A 16157-nucleotide genomic window follows, 5' to 3' on the forward strand; every position below is an offset into this window, starting at 1 on the left:
CTAAACTGCCCCGGAGTAGAACCCCAAAGGAATAGATAGCCCCCGAACATATATTGCTGATGAGACAAGATGAGGCACAAAACACAGGCAGAAAATAGAGTTAGCAAATGATGGGGCCCAAACTGTCTAGATAGGACAGGAAAGGATACTGTCTGTAATCACGCAAAAAACCCTAAGAAAAATCCAACACGTCTGATATGCAAAAATACTGAGGCCACATGACCTCTCCCCCACTAAATAAGAACTCTGGTGTGAACTGGACATAAGCTGTGGCATATGAAACCGAGTCCAGCACAGGTCCCCGCAGGGAACCAAGCTGACTCAGAGCAGCAAAGCAAAAATCAGATAAAAGCAAAAATGAATCACAATGCAAAAAGATTCAAAAAGACAAATAACATCTGAAAGATGCAGGACAGAGCAGGAGGCTAGCAGACTTACAAAATGCTCAGGAAGCAAACCAAATCACCGGCAACAACTGAGGGAAGGTTACTCACTTTAATCTCTCCAGTCTGTAACACCTGACCTCCAATCATCATCCTCAGGTGATTGACTTCTGTCAGCCAAACCAGCTTCATTACCAGCAGCAACCACCAGAGGGAGCCCAAACTCAGAAGCCAGGTCAAAAGTGTTCACAACAGTACCCCCCCCCTTGAGGAGGGGTCACCGAACCCTCACCCAAGCCACCAGGATGATCAGGATGGGCCCGTTGAAAGGCGCGAACCAATCTCTCGGCATGAATGTCAGAAGCAAACACCCAAGAATTATCCTCCTGACCATAACCTTTCCATTTGACCAAGTACTGGAGTTTCCGTCTAGCCAGACGAGAATACAATACCTTCTCTACTTCATACTCCAGATTACCCTTAACCGATACAGGATCAGGGGGCGCAGTCATAGGAACTTTTCAACAAAGATTTATGAAAGACATTGTGAATCTTGAATGTTCCTGGAAAAGCCAAATGGAAAGAAACGGGATTAAGGAGTTCCAAAATCTTATAAGGTCCAATGAACCTTGGCTTAAATTTTGGAGAAGCAACTTTCATAGGAATATTTTTGGAGGACAACCAAACCATGTCACCCACTTTAAACCAGGGGCCAATAGTCCTATGCCGGTTGGCAAACCGTTGGGCCTTCTCCTGAGAGTGAGACAACTTATCCACTACTTGATCCCAAATCTGCTGCATTCTCTCTACCACAGAATCAACACCTGGACAGGCCAAAGCCTCCACCTGCCCTGAAGAAAACCAAGGATGAAACCCGAAGTTGCAGAAAAAAGGAGACATCAAAGTGTCAGAACTAGGGCAGAAAAGAGACCGAGTCATCTTGATCAGCAGACACAAAACATCTCAAATAGGTTTCCAAAGTTTGGTTTGCTCTCTGTCTGCCCATTGGTCTGAGGGTGAAACGCAGAGGAGAAGGACAACTGAATTCCCAGTTTAGAACAAAAAGTTCTCCAAAATCTGGAAACATACTGGACTCCTCTGTCAGACACCATGTTCTCCGGAATACCGTGTAAACAAACCACCTGCTGTAAAAACAAGGGCATCATCTCAGAAGAGGATGGCAACTTCGGCAGTGGTACAAGATGGACCATCTTGGAAAATCTATCACAAATCACCTAAATAACAGTCATTCTCTGAGAGACAGGGAGGTCGGAAATAAAATCCATTGAAATATGGGTCCATGGCCTCCTGGGCAGTGGCACTAACAATCCACTAGAACGAGAACAGGGTTTGGACCGAGAAAAAGTCCCACAGGACTGCACAAAATCCCTGACATCACGAGATAAAGCAGGCCACCAAAAAGACCGACTCACCAAATCTCTGGTACCAAAAATACCAGGATGTCCAGCTAACGCGGAGCAATGAATTTCAGACATAACTCTTTTCCTCCACTGGTCGGGGACATACAATTTCCCAATAGGGCATCGTTCAGGTTTGTCCTCCTGAAATTCCTCCAGGGCAAGTCTCAAATCGGGTGAAATAGCGGAAAGAACCACACCCTCATTTAGAATGGTAGTAGGCTCAGTCACATCAAGAGAATCTGCAAAGAAACTCCTAGAGAGGGCATCCGCCTTAATATTCTTAGTGCCAGGAAGAAAGGAGACCACAAAATTAAAACGCGTGAAAACAAGGCCCACCTAGCCTGTCTAGCATTCAGTCGTTTGGCTGATTCGAGATAGATCAAGTTCTTGTGGTCGGTGAGGACCACAACTTGATGTCAGGCCCCCTCCAACCAATGTCTCCACTCTTCAAACGCCCACTTCATAGCCAACAATTCTCGATTCCCCACATCATAATTACGTTCAGATGGGGAAAATTTTCGAGAAAAGAAGGCACAAGGATTCATCTTAGAGGTTATCGGATTTCTTTGAGACAAAACGGCTCCTGCACCAATCTCAGAAGCATCTGTCTCCACTTGAAATGGGAGAGAAACATCAGGTTGCCGTAGAACAGGAGCAGAAGTGAATCTCCGCTTAAGCTCCTGAAAAGCCGAGACTGCTTCTGGAGACCAATTCACCACATCAGCGCCCTTTTTGATCAAATCCGTCAGTGGTTTAACAATATCAGAAAAATTACTTATGAATTTACGGTAGAAATTAGCAAAACCCAAAAATTTCTGGAGAGCCTTCAAGGAAGTGGGCTGAACCCAATCATAAATGGCCTGGACTTTGACTGGGTCCATTTCAATAGCGGACGGGGACAAAATGAATCCCAAAAACAAAATTTTTTGCACGCCAAAGAGACATTTTGATCCCTTAACATACAGAGCATTTTCTTTCAAAATCCGGAATACAGTCCGAACATGTTCCACATGAGGATCCCAATCATTGGAAAAAATCAAAATATCATCCAAATAAACGATCAAAAACTTTTCCACAAAATCCCGGAAAATATCGTTCATGAAAGATTGGAAGACGGAAGGGGCATTAGTGAGCCCAAAAGGCATCACTAGGTACTCAAAATGCCCCTCAGCAGTATTAAACGCCATCTTCCATTCATCACCCTGCTTGATGCGAATAAGATTATACGCCCCCCTAAGGTCAAGCTTGGAAAACCAACTAGCACCTTTCACTCTGGAGAATAATTCGGAAATCAATGGTAATGGATACTGACATTTAACAATGATTTTATTAAGGAGACATTAGTCAATACATGGCCTCAATGAGCCATCTTTCTTGGCCACAAAGAAAAAAACGGCACCTAAAGGTGAAGAGGACGGTCTGATATGACCCTTCTCCAATGCCTCTTAAATATAAGATCGCATAGCATAAATATAAGATCGCATAGCATCTTGTTCAGGTACAGCTAAATTGAAGAGCCGACCCTTGGGAAATTTACAACCAGGCACTAACTCGATAGCGCAATCATAACTCCTATGAGGAGGCAGACTTACTCTCACTAAACACATCAGAGAATTCAGCCAAATAGTCAGGGACATCATGAGTCTGGGGAGAGGTAGAGAAAACAGTAGTGTCACTAAGAACACATTGACAACCCCAACTAACCACGAACAAAGATTTCCAATCCAGAACAGGATTATGGGTCTGCAACCAAGGAAAACCCAGTACAATAATGTCATGTAAATTATGCAACACCAAAAATTTACAATTCTCTTGGTGGTCCGGGGCTATCCGCATTATCACCTGGGTCCAAAACTGGGGTTTATTCTCAGCCAATGGGGTAGCATCAGTGCCCCTCCAAAGGAATAGGAGTCCGCAGGGGTATCATGGGGAAAATGACAACGTTTGGCAAAGTCAAAATCCATCAGGTTCAGGGCTGCTCCTGAATCAACAAAAGCCTTAGCAGAAAATGAAGATAAGGAGCAGATCAAGAAAACCACCAAAAGGAATTTAGGCTGTACATTGCCCAAAACAAAGGAGTGAGCAAAACGTTTCTCTCGCTTAGGGCAGACGGAAATAGTATGAGAGGCGTGCCCAAAAAAGAAGCACAACTTATTATGCCTTCTAAATTCTTGTCGTTGAGCTCTAGAAACAACCCTTTTACACTGCATGGGCTCAGAAGTTTGTTTGAAAGGCAACACCACCTCTCGCATAGTTTTACGTTCACGTAAATGTCTGTCAATTTGAATGGCTAATGACATAGAGTCGTTGAGATCAGAGGGGACAGGAAATCCCACCATGACATCTTTTACGGTCTCTGCCAGACCCTTCCGAAAAAGAGACGCTAGGGCATCATCGTTCCATTTAGTAAGGACCCCCCACTTTCGGAATTTCTGACAGTATATCTCTGCCGATTCCTGACCCTGGTTCAATGCCAATAAGGTTTTCTCAGCTTGATCAATAGCATTAGGTTCATCATGCAACCCCAGAGCCTGAAAAAATGCATCTACATTAGCCTGAATAGGATCCCCAGGTGTCAGGGGAAAAAGCCCAGTCCTGAGGGTCACCGCGCAACAGGGAGATGACAATTTTAACCTGCTGCACCGAGTTCCCCGAGGAATTAGGTTTCAAGGCAAAAAAACAGTTTAAAATTATTCTTAAAGTTAAAAAATTTAGACCAATCACCAGAAAATAAATCCGGAATAGGGACTTTAGGTTCTACAGCAGACCACTGAGAGAGATAGGCAGAAATTCTCCGAACTTCAGCAGCGAGCTGCTCAACAGGATCAGACAATTGCTTAGCATCCATTAAAGAAAAAATCCTCCTACGGCCCCCAGAGAAAAAGAGGAAAAAATACATAAAATTCTGACACCTTTTTTTTTTTTTTTTTTTTTTTTTCCTATTCTTTCCTTCTTTAGAGTACCCTAGAGTCTACATTTTGGCCCGTAATTCTGTTATGATTAGGTAACCGAGGAGGATAGCAGGTATATAGGCTAGGTAACCAGATAACCAGAGAGGTTGGTAGCTTAGCGGATTGCAGACCCCTAAACTGACGAGACACAACTAGAATTAGCCGTGGGACGTACCTACGATGCCCTAGACGCCTCAGCACAACCAAAGAATTAACTAAGCCTAAAGAGAGAAATGAGAAAGCTAAACTGCCCCGGAGTAGAACCCCAAAGGAATAGATAGCCCCCGAACATATTTTGCCGGTGAGACAAGATAAAGCACAAAACGCAAGTGTGCAAGTAGCCTTATGAGGCGCAGTGCTCGACTGCCGCTAAGCTCCGCCCCCTGCTGTGCCCCCTCCGGTCAGCTTCTCCTATGGGCGCATGATGCTGCATGCGACCTGTGTCCCCTATATTTAGCATTGGGTACGCAGGCCATGCGCTGGTATGCTTTTGTGGGTGCATGCGCCCTTTTGGCGCTGCACCGATGTTCGCCAATCGCACCGTGTTGCATTTTGGTGCACTCGGCGCAGCGCCAAAAGGGTGCATGCGCCCTCAAAAAGCATACCAGCGCATGGCCTGCCTACCCAACGCTAAATATAGGGGACACAGGTCCCATGCAGCGTCATGCGCCCATAGGAGGAGCTGACCGGAGGGGGCCTAGCAGGGGGTGGGGCTTAGCGGCTTTTGAGCGCTGTGCCTCATAACGCAAGTGTGCAAGTAGCCAAACACAGGCAGAAAATAGAGTAAGCAAATGATGGGGCCCAAACTATCTAGATAGAACAGGACAGGAAAGGATACTGTCTGCAATCACGCAAAAAACCCTAAGAAAAATCCAACACGTCTGATATGCAAAAATACTGAGGCCACATGACCTCTCCCCCACTAAATCAGAACTCTGGTATTAACTGGACATAAGCTGTGGCATATGAAACAGAGTCCAGCACAGGTCCCCGCAGGGAACCAGGCTGACTCACAGCAGCAAAGCAAAAATCAGATAAAAGCAAAAATGAATCACAATGCAAAAAGATTCAAAAAGACAAATAACATCTGAAAGATGCAGGACAGAGCAGGAGGCTAGCAGACTTCCAAAATGCTCAGGAAGCAAACCAAATCACCGGCAACAACTGAGGGAAGGTTGCTCACTTTAATCTCTCCAGTCTGTAACACCTGACCTCCAATCATCCTCCTCACGTGATTGACTTCTGTCAGCCAAACCAGCTTTATTACCAGCAGCAACCACCAGAGGGAGCCCAAACTCAGAAGCCAAGTCAAAAGTGTTCACAACAGGTCTGCTTTTTTTGTTTAGCGAATTAAGCAGTGAAACCTTGGTGCGTGACACTCCTTTCTTTGAAATGTGATATTTGGAATCATTGGAATCTGTCTACTTTGCAGCGTGAAAAACAACAATATCAAGAAGTGGCACTCACCAACGTTTTAGTGCTTTCATCTCTAGATATTCAGTATGCAAAGAAAAAAGTTCAGTGGGGACAGTAGGTCCAAAAAGGGTAATCTTTCAGTACATCCTAATCTGCTTATTTTGTTGTTTTTTTGCATGTCAAATGTTTAGAGAACAAAGCAATGAAATGTTGGTGAGTGCCACTTTTTTCTTTGGAACGTGATAGCAAATCTGTGTTTGTTTCTTTAATAATAAGCAAACTATTCTAATTTTGGTAAACCTCATCTGTTGATTTGGTCTGTGACTGAGAGCACTGGATCACATACATTGCAAAAGTGCCATTTTTCTTTATTTAGCGTGCCTTGATGTGCAGTTACGACCAGGTGAGGTTTACTTTTATATCAAGATATGTACAAAGAGAAAATGTACAATGAGTGAAGAGGACATGACCAAAAATAATTGCAGTCAGATTTTCCTCTTTTTTTCAATTACTACGTTAGACTAACACCCTATATTGTGTTAGCGCGGCTCATGTGTTTGTGGAAGAGAATACTGTAACTCTGAGCAGAACCTGGAAATGTTTTTGAACATGAAGGCAGGTTGTTCAGCCCACAGATTGGATGCTGCTCTCATTGTGACAGCGGGCGGTGAATCTTAAAGTGCGCAGGAGTGGAATTTAATATGAATGATCAACATGGAAGAGACTGCGGAAAACTTGGCAGATGGATCTGGAGGGCAATTGTGAAATGCCGTTTATATTTGGCTTGTGGGTAGCTGGGATTGAGAACTTGTATATTTTTTTTTTCCTTCTATACTAAGTGTACACTACAAGGTTCTGCAGTCGGCTGCAAACAGGACTATATAGGCAAGCTGTATACTTTGTATTTTGAGAATAATTTTGGAGTTACCTAATATCCATTTATGGAAGAACAGGATGGTAGCATTAAATGGGCGCGCTCACAAGAATCGTTATATAGCACCTGAAGAAAAATCTGGGCTTCGTCCTCAAATTTGTAGTAAATCTGCATGTGGATTTTGCCAACGAATTAACGTGGATTTCATTACTTTCTTTGCAAACGGTGAAAGAAGTCTGCTTTAAAAATGAGAAAGAATTGATGTAAAAATGCATTTAAAAAAAAAAGCCAAAAACAACACCGCGTGGTTGTAGTTTACGTGTACAACTTTCTTCTGCACCATGTGGATGAGTTTTCTGAAATCTATTCTTTGCTGCTAGTTAAACAGGTGGTCGCTATTTTTTTTTTTTTTATTGATGGCCTATCCTTAGGAAAAGCCATGACTATCTGATTGATGTTGGGGCGACACCTGGCACCCAGTTTGTTACAGGCCATTGGTTACTGACGCCAATGGCTGGAAGTTCTCGAATTCTGCCAAAATACAGCAGCTCTGTCATTTCTATGGTGGCTGGGTACTACCGATATACCCCCGATTTAAATTAATCAGTGTGGATCTGTAGTACCCGGCCACGGCCACTATAGTTTTGACTGATCTACTGCGTGCGGCCACATCCGAGATCTTTTGGCCACCGGCGCCTGTAACAGCTGATGGACAAGGGTGCTGCGAGGGGCCATCAATAAAAAGTAGTCATCGGCCTCTTTGTGCCATGTGACAGTAACTGCTCAAATTGTTCAAATGGTTGGATAAAATGTTTTCTGCTTCTTCTTCTCTTTTACTTATCCCAGTCTCTCCTCTTTGTCTTAGTGACGTCTTTTCTGGCTTTTGCTGTTATTGTGTACGAGTGACATCATTAAGAGCTGTGAAAGGAATGATAATCCAAAAATATGCATTGACTAACGGAATCCTCTGTATCCCACCGCCTACTTCTCCCCCCGGTAATGACAGTCTTGTAGAGAACGGAGAGGGGGAAGACTGTAATGAGCAGATCAACATGCATGTAATTACTGACTGAGCCTGGATTCTCCGTTCTCATTTACATGCAAAATTGCCAAGTACTACTTAAAATCTGATTAAAAGTTCAATATTTAAAACTGTTAATAATTTTGTATCTGAAGAGCTAAAAGTAGATCTGTGTAATGTGCTGCCCTCATCAAAGTGGAGCTACAGGCGATTGTATATGTTGACCTGCAAGGGAAATATTATGTAACTGCATTCTTGACAACTTCTGAAAAGTGGCATGCTGAGTGCCACATTGAATTTTTTTTTTTATGGCATCCGTTCCCCACCTAAGCCATTGGAATGTTACAAATGACCCCCTTCATAATGCAAATTAATTAAGACCCCAATAAATTACCTAAATCTACACAGTCCCCAAAATTAAATTCACGTTCCCCTAGCCAGAGACATAACTACAATAGGTGCGTAGGTTGCAATCGCACCCAGCCCTGGAGACTAAGGGGCCCAAAAAGTCTCTTTGTCCTATATGAAAAACCCAATACTATTGTGGGCCCCATTGGAGCTTTTTCATTGGGACCCATGAACATCAAGTTACAGCACTGCCCCTAGCCTTACCCAAATTAATACAGATCCAGTGACTATCCCCCTTTAAAACAAGATGGTGATATCTGAGATCTCAGAGTATTGTACTTTTGGCATGTCTATTAATTTTAACCTATGGATAAGTGATAGTTGTCAGATTGCTGTGTGAGTCAGAAAAGGAAACTTGTGTCCTTGGTTCTATCTTGTGTCTCCTTTAGCTGCAAAAGCGCAATTTGGAAGAGTTGAATGGAGCGGACAGTCATGCATGCACATGGCACTGAGAAAGATGGCAAAGCACGGGCCTCAGCTAGGATTGTCACCCCCATAGACTGTGAGTGAAGAGGCAGACTGTATGAGTGACTGACTGCTCATGTCACTCACAGTGTAGGAAAAACTAAATGCAACACGGAGGGATGAGGGGAAGGAAGCCCACCACTAGGGAAGGGGGGGAGTGGAGACTCCTAAGCAGATCTAAAGTCACCCTGTCTGCCCTAACGTCCCTATATAAGTTCTGCACCCAAGCAGGATACCTAATCCCTGCCTGACCCTGGCGATAAGCCCTGTTTAGTGAAGGATGGGGTGAGCACTAGTCAATTTCCTCTAAAACTAAAGGCAGATGGGATAGACAAACAATGGAAACACTTATCTTGAGTAGATTCAGATGTAACACAGACGTCCTCCAAACACCAAGGAGAAAGACAGCCGACTGCTATAGCTCCAAACCTCAACAGGGGGAAATGGAAATCTCACCAGCAACTCCCAGCAGCAGGCTGGGAGTCTATAAACACCTAGGTCAAGTGTGTCAATTAGAGCTGGAGAAAGGTTGCCACTGGGTCAAAGAGTCAGAAGGGTTAAGAAGGTGTCTGCAAAGTCAAATGCAGAGACCTTCTGCAGCTAGATGCAGTGCGATTGTCTGCAGCTTCTGACACATTCGTGACAGCTCCACTCAACTTCTAGTGGTGTATATTGGTATACCACTTTAAAGGGGTTGTCCAACATTGCAGTCAACATTGCAGAATGCATTGTGAGCATTCTCCGGAGCTGGTGCTGGGTGCAGTAACTGCAAAATGTGATTTGCATACATGTGGTAGCTTACCGACTAGACCTGTTCGGTCTCTCTCAATACAAGTGAAGCGAGGTAGGACACGTCAAGTCGGATTGTGGACGGACATATGCAAATCGCATATTTGCGGTCTCATGACCTCTTACTCCCGGGACCAGACAATCCCCATAGTGTACAGTATGCGCATTGTGAGAAATCGCAGGTTTGCAGTCACTAAGTGACTGCAGACTAGTGCCCAAAGGCCAGATAACCTCTTTAAGGACCTATAATGCACAGAACATCTTGGAAATATGCATTTCAGGGACCACCGTGAGGGAATTAATGACACTGGTTTGTTACATGACCCTTGTAAGCAAATTTTTATGTAATATATAGGACTTGTATTGATTTTTAATAAGCAACGTTTAAAGGAATTGTCTTAAAGTAGGTTTTGCTATCTACTCTGAGCACAGCATCATATAGGGTAAGAGACCCTGATTCCAGTGATGCGTCACTTACTCGGCTGCTAGGTGCATTTTTGATAAAATCACTATTGTGTTTGTTGCAGAGCTCAAATGCTGAGCTGTGTATAACTCCGCCAACACCCCCTCATTGGCAGCTTCCTGTGTACATAGTCAGCAAGCTGCCAATCAGGTGGGGGCGGGATTACAGAGATCATCTGGACTACCTGGCACATGAGAGCTAGTCAGGCAGTGAAAATCTCCTGCTGATAAAACACTGATTGAATTAAAATGACAGCATGCAGCCTAGTGACACATCGCTGGAATCAGGCTCATTTGCTTTATATTAGATAAAATGGCAAAAACCAGCTGACAGATTCTCTTTAAGAGGAGACATTTGCCTATGTGGAGAGATGCTACCAAGATCTAGATTTTCACTGAACTTACGTTGCCTTGTTCTCATCTATTCAGGAAACTCCTCTGGACTGCAGTTTATAGGTCGTGGGTACAACCTAACCGTTTCTCAAGGACATGAAGCCAAGCTGAACTGCAGTTTAGTGGGCATGGAGCTGCCAGAGATCCAGTGGCTGAAGGATGGCGTCGCCGTGCAGAGTGCCGACCAAATGTACATCCCTGTGATTGAAGACCATTGGATCAGCTTCCTCAGGTGCAGTGTCTGGAAATAATGGCCTGCTTAATAGTACCAGACATAAGCAGATGATACAAATGTCTCCTTATTTAGGCACCGTCGTACCCGTGCCAGGATAAATATGCTGCTGCCCCACATGGCACGCACGGGGTCTTCTTAGAATAGATGGAAATATTGCAGAGGTCGGTTATACCGTGGGCAGCCTTTGATCTCCATGGAAAGGTTTTTCTTGAGGCTATATAAGGGCAATCCGTGTGATTTGTATGGTAGTAGAGACCCCGGATCCTGTCCAACCCTGGTCACACTATGTCCAAGCTATTCCTAGAATGGGACAATAATATATTCTCATTTCTTTGTTTACGGGGAACCTGTAGCCATGGGAGAATGGAATATGTAAAATCTATGTAACCTTTATTATAGATCTGAGACTGTATAGTTTATACATGGCAACAACTATTTAGTTAAAAGAAAACAAAGACCCCAGAGCGTACCGCACATTAATGGAACTAAGGATCTTCTGAAGAAACCAGCACAACAGCTATTTAGTTAACATTAAAAGTTACTGTAACCGTCGTTAGGCTGGTTTCACACTTGCGTTTTTTTGCGCTGTATTTTAGCACTAAAAAACGCATGCGTTTTTTCCCCTATATTTTGCATGGGATGCGCTTATGTGCGCATACACATGCGTTTGCGTTTTTACGCGCATGCGTTTTTTTGTGGTGTGTGCTCGGGTGCACAAAATGCATCCTGTTGCATTTTTTGGGCTCAGACTTGCCTAAAAAAAAACGCATGCGCGCGCAATGCGTTTTTTTACAGCAAGACACCCATTGTAAGTCTATGGGTGAGCATATGTGCGCATTGGCATGCTTATGTATGCGTTTTTTTGCGCATGCGTATTTTGTTGACCATTGGTTAGACAATGGAAATTAGGGGTTTGGGTTAGAGTTAGGGTTAGTTAAGGGGGGTTAGCGTTTGGGTTAGGGTTAGTATGGTTTGGTTAAGGGTTAGGGTTTAGGGTTAGCTAGGGGTTAGGGTTTGGGTTAGTAGGCTTTGGTTAAGGGTTAGGGTTAGTATGGTTTGGTTAAGGGTTAGGGTTAGTATGGTTTGGTTAAGGGTTAGGGTTAGTAAAGTCATGGTTTGGGTTAGTGTTAATCCTAACCCTATCTTGATTTTTTTGGTGAGGCCAACTAATGTTGGAAAAAACCGCAAACGCGGTAAAAACGCTGCATTTTTTTCAGGCATGCCCATAAAAATGCTTGAAAAAAACGCAGTATTTGTATGCGTTTGTATGCGTTTTTTCCATGCGTTTTTTTGCGGGAAAAACGCGCTGCAAAAAAAGCAAGTGTGAAAGTAGCCTTAGACGTTTTATTTCATAAATCAATAGTAAAGATGAAAAGGAGTAACTATGCAATAAACAGTCATGGGCAAAAGTGTTGGCACCCTTGAAATTGTTCCAGAAAATGAAGTATTTCTCCCAGAAAATTATTGCAGTTGCACATGTTTTATTATGCACATGTTTATGTCCTTTGTGCGTATTGGAACAACACAAGAAAAACAGAGGAAAAAAGGCATCTCAACTACCCTATAAGGGCAATCTGCATTAATAGAGGGGGTCCTCATTCAGGACCTCCATTTACACACTGGAGCAGATAGTGGCTTCAGAATAGCATCTCTCATTCTGGAGGACCTGCTCTACACACACCCAATTGGTGCCATGTTTCATTTTTCCTGTTATCTGTTATTGCAATGCACGGTGGATTAAAGAGATTGGCAACATTACAGACAATCACTGGTCTCGTAGGCAATGCCGACTTTTGACGATACAAGTCCTCTGAGGCCGATGCTTGGCTGCAGAAGCCAAATATTGTAGACAGCAAATGCTTGTCAACAAAGACCAGCGAGGTCCACAAGGACCAGCGGGGTCCACAAGGACCAGCAGAGGGGTAATGTTTGGTTTGTTATTTTATAGCATTACCCACCTGTGCAACATTAAAAAAAGCTAAAAAATTAGAATACTTTGAGTTCCCCCATGGATTATGACTGCTGGAGCCCGGTTGGGGGAACAGTCTATGATCACGTTTTTTGTTTCTTGCTTAGGTCACCTCCATCTGTGTTTTTTCAGTCATGAAAGGGAATCTGTCAGCAGGTTTTTTGCTATGTAATGTGAGAGCAGAATAATACAGGTCAAGTGAGCCTTGTTCCAGCAATGTGCCACTTGCTGAGCAGCCTGCAGTAATTTTCAATACAATCAGTGATTTATCAACAGGAGATTATCACTGCAGGACTAGGTTTCCTGTGCCAGGTAGTCCAGTTCATTTGTATAACCCCACCCCAACCACTGATTGGCAGCTTGCTGATAGTGTACATAGGAAGCTGCCAATCAGGCAGCAGAGAAAACAGGGATTTTATCAAAATTGCACCAAGCAGTGCAACAAGTGACACATCACTAAAATCAGGTTCTCTGCCCCTACATCAGATTCAATTGCAAAAAAGTGCCAACAGATTCCCTTTAATAGAGCTGCCCTAGTAATAACCGAAAACTACAACAGATTAACATTATATTACAAATTTGTCCGTTTCTCCTCTTGATGCCGAAATTAATTTGGCTCTCCGTGGATGTGTCGGTGTCTCTTCATATAAAAAGATAGTCATGTCCGCCTAGGTGTTGCCAAGTTTTTAAAGACATATTTAAGTTGTACAAAATCGAAGCAGTGTTGTCAGCGAGTTAGTAAAACGCTTGCTTCACTCGACTGATTATAGGTTCTCGCGCTCAGAAATGTTGCATGATATTGATAATGATTTGTGGCTATTGGGTGGTCATCCAACAAGCAGAAGCTGAGTGTAGACATGTCCGTCCGTAAGGCGCAGAATCTCTGCAGAGAAATATTTAGTGCAATAAAGCCGATTATAGCGGGATTGTGCATGGAGAGATACATTGAGCCGCACAGTGGTGATACATTGTATCCTTTCATACAGGGATGTGCAGCTTCCTGCGTCTCATATGAGCATTCAAAGGTCATTGGTTTAGAAAGAAAAATTATCTTCTCATGCCAAGCCATGAAAATAGCAATGAAAACACTGAGCGCCTGAATCCTTTGCTGATATTTTGTATAGCGAGTTGCAGATTCTGATCTGCGTTATTCTGTAAGTGGCACAAAATTAACACCCATATATTAATGCACTTGCAGCTTAAAAAATGTTGAGCGTCCGGATGCTGGAAAATACTGGTGCGAAGCTGAAAATAACGGACTCAAAGCCATGTCAGACGCCACCTGGATCATGGTAGAAGGTACGCACTAAATGGTGACGGGCATTTTACCACATTTACCATAGCGCTTTGTTGTGATTCTTTTGTGCTGTTTGTTTAGTGATCAGTAGATCATGGAATGACAGTGTGTGTGTGTGTGTGTGTGTGTATGTATGTATGTGTGTGTGTGTGTATATATATATATATATATATATATATATATATATATATATATATATATATATATATATATATATATATTATACTGTGTGGAGAAAAGTATCAGCATCTCTTCATCATTGGATTCAGGTTTCTCATTTAGTACCATTGCCTCTGGTGTATAACATCCGGCCCCTCTCCTCTGGTGTATAACATCCGGCCCCTCTCCTCTGGTGTATAACATCTGGCCCTTCTCCTCTGGTGTATAACATCTGGCCCTTCTTCTCCGGTGTATAACATCCGGCCCCTCTCCTCCGGTGTATAACATCCAGCCCCTCTCCTCCAGTGTATAAATCCAGCCCCTCTCCTCCGGTGTATAACATCCGGCCCCTGCCATGCCGTCTGCTTATAGAAACGTGTGACAGAGCGGCCGGTGGTTTGTAGCTCACTGATATCAGCGCAGTCCTGTAGTAGGCACCACCGGGGTAACAAGTCCGTTCATGACATGTCTTTCCACCTAAACATTCCCCGCATCACATGTGAGTGATATTATTGAGAAGAGGAAGAAACCGCAGGGGTCACAGAGTGCTGAAGAGCAGAGGGCGGAAAAGTCAGTAACGCTCTGCAGACTCCATAACTTCAGAGTCCAAACTTCCTCTGGTAGCTTCATGACGTAAGTGTCCATGGCCAAGCAACTGCATAAAGCCTTACATCACTAAGCACAATGCCAAGTATCGGATGGAGTGGTGTAAAGAAAAGTAAATCCCCAATAGAGACATTTTCTGTGCAGTGACTGATCACACTTCTCTATCTGGTGTATGATGGACGAGTCTTGGTGAATACCCTGAGAACGTCCCCTGCCTGACTGCATTGTCCCAGTGTAACAAAGGTGACCAGGGGAAGTGGTTATGGCCGAGTTATTTAAAGGCACAGTACGTAGACAGAGTCCACTGAGCAAACGGTCAGCGAGCACCCCCGGTCCCTTGTACATAGACGGGACCGACACATCTTTTCACCACAGGTTACCTTCTCCTCCTCTAGTCACACCAGTCCAGGCAATTAAGGGTCCGGGAATGCAGCTGTACTCCAAAAGAGAAAAGTCACTTTTATTGCACAGCGATGAAGGATGGACAAAAAGACAATTTCAACACTGGCTTCCTGCTCTCCCTGACACTTGATGCGGCCGCACCCACAACGACCATAGCAGCTGAAGTTCGCTGTAAACCAATCGCTGGCATCTGGGTGCCTGAGACCCCTTCAGCGAAGGCCTTTCCCAAGTCCTGGGGGCCTGTGTTGTATTCCTTCAGTCCGTATAACTCCTTGGTCCGGGGCACCAGATCACTCCCATCCGGGAGTCTGGCAATGCCCCTTCTGTAACACACATCTGCCCTGGTCGAAGTACCCAGGCTTTCCTTGTGGCTGTAAGTCCAACCCACAACATTAACTGTTTCCCTACTCCTAACTATCCACATGCAGCAAATACACATAGGCACTGTAGGGATTCGCTCTGGTAGGCAATAGCCGGGCAGCAGTAACGAGGCAACACACAGGCATAAAGTCCAATTCCAATGGTTTTAATGTCACTCCGTAACCAGCAGCTTAACAAAACATAAGGAAAACCAAACACATACTCCAGCTTGGAGAACCACTGGTCCCAGACTCACCCCTTGCACGGGACGGGCGTAACTAAGCGGCTGCCAGGTCCTGCGGCATCCGCCAGGTGCCATTCCCGGGGTTCTTCCGAGTCTTGCTGCTATAGTCCTGCAGCACGGGAATCCTTTATACAAGTTTCAGGCTGAGTCCACACAAGTTCCTGTAGCTTCCAGAAACACACTCACACTGTGGCAATCACCAACCTCGATTACATAGGGCCTAACCCCTCCCACCAGTGAGGTAGACATCATATGGGCTGATCACGTGACCCTGACATCGCAGGTCCCATCTTTAGGGAAAA

The 16157-nt window shown here is 44.1% G+C and overlaps 1 protein-coding gene across 1 annotated transcript in view; it reads left to right on the forward strand.

Annotated features, from left to right (window-relative positions):
- The window catches only part of TYRO3 (TYRO3 protein tyrosine kinase), a 239960-nt gene that overhangs the window by 52071 nt on the left and 171732 nt on the right, over positions 1-16157 (forward strand). The window contains exons 2-3 of the mRNA XM_073586473.1: positions 10620-10815; positions 13986-14086. Coding sequence (XP_073442574.1) covers positions 10620-10815; positions 13986-14086 — 297 coding nt within the window. The remainder of the gene's footprint in view (positions 1-10619; positions 10816-13985; positions 14087-16157) is intronic.

This window comes from Dendrobates tinctorius, unplaced genomic scaffold, assembly GCF_039654945.1.
Source record: "Dendrobates tinctorius isolate UK_male_01 unplaced genomic scaffold, ASM3965494v1 ptg000010l, whole genome shotgun sequence".
NCBI lineage: Eukaryota > Metazoa > Chordata > Amphibia > Anura > Dendrobatidae > Dendrobates > Dendrobates tinctorius.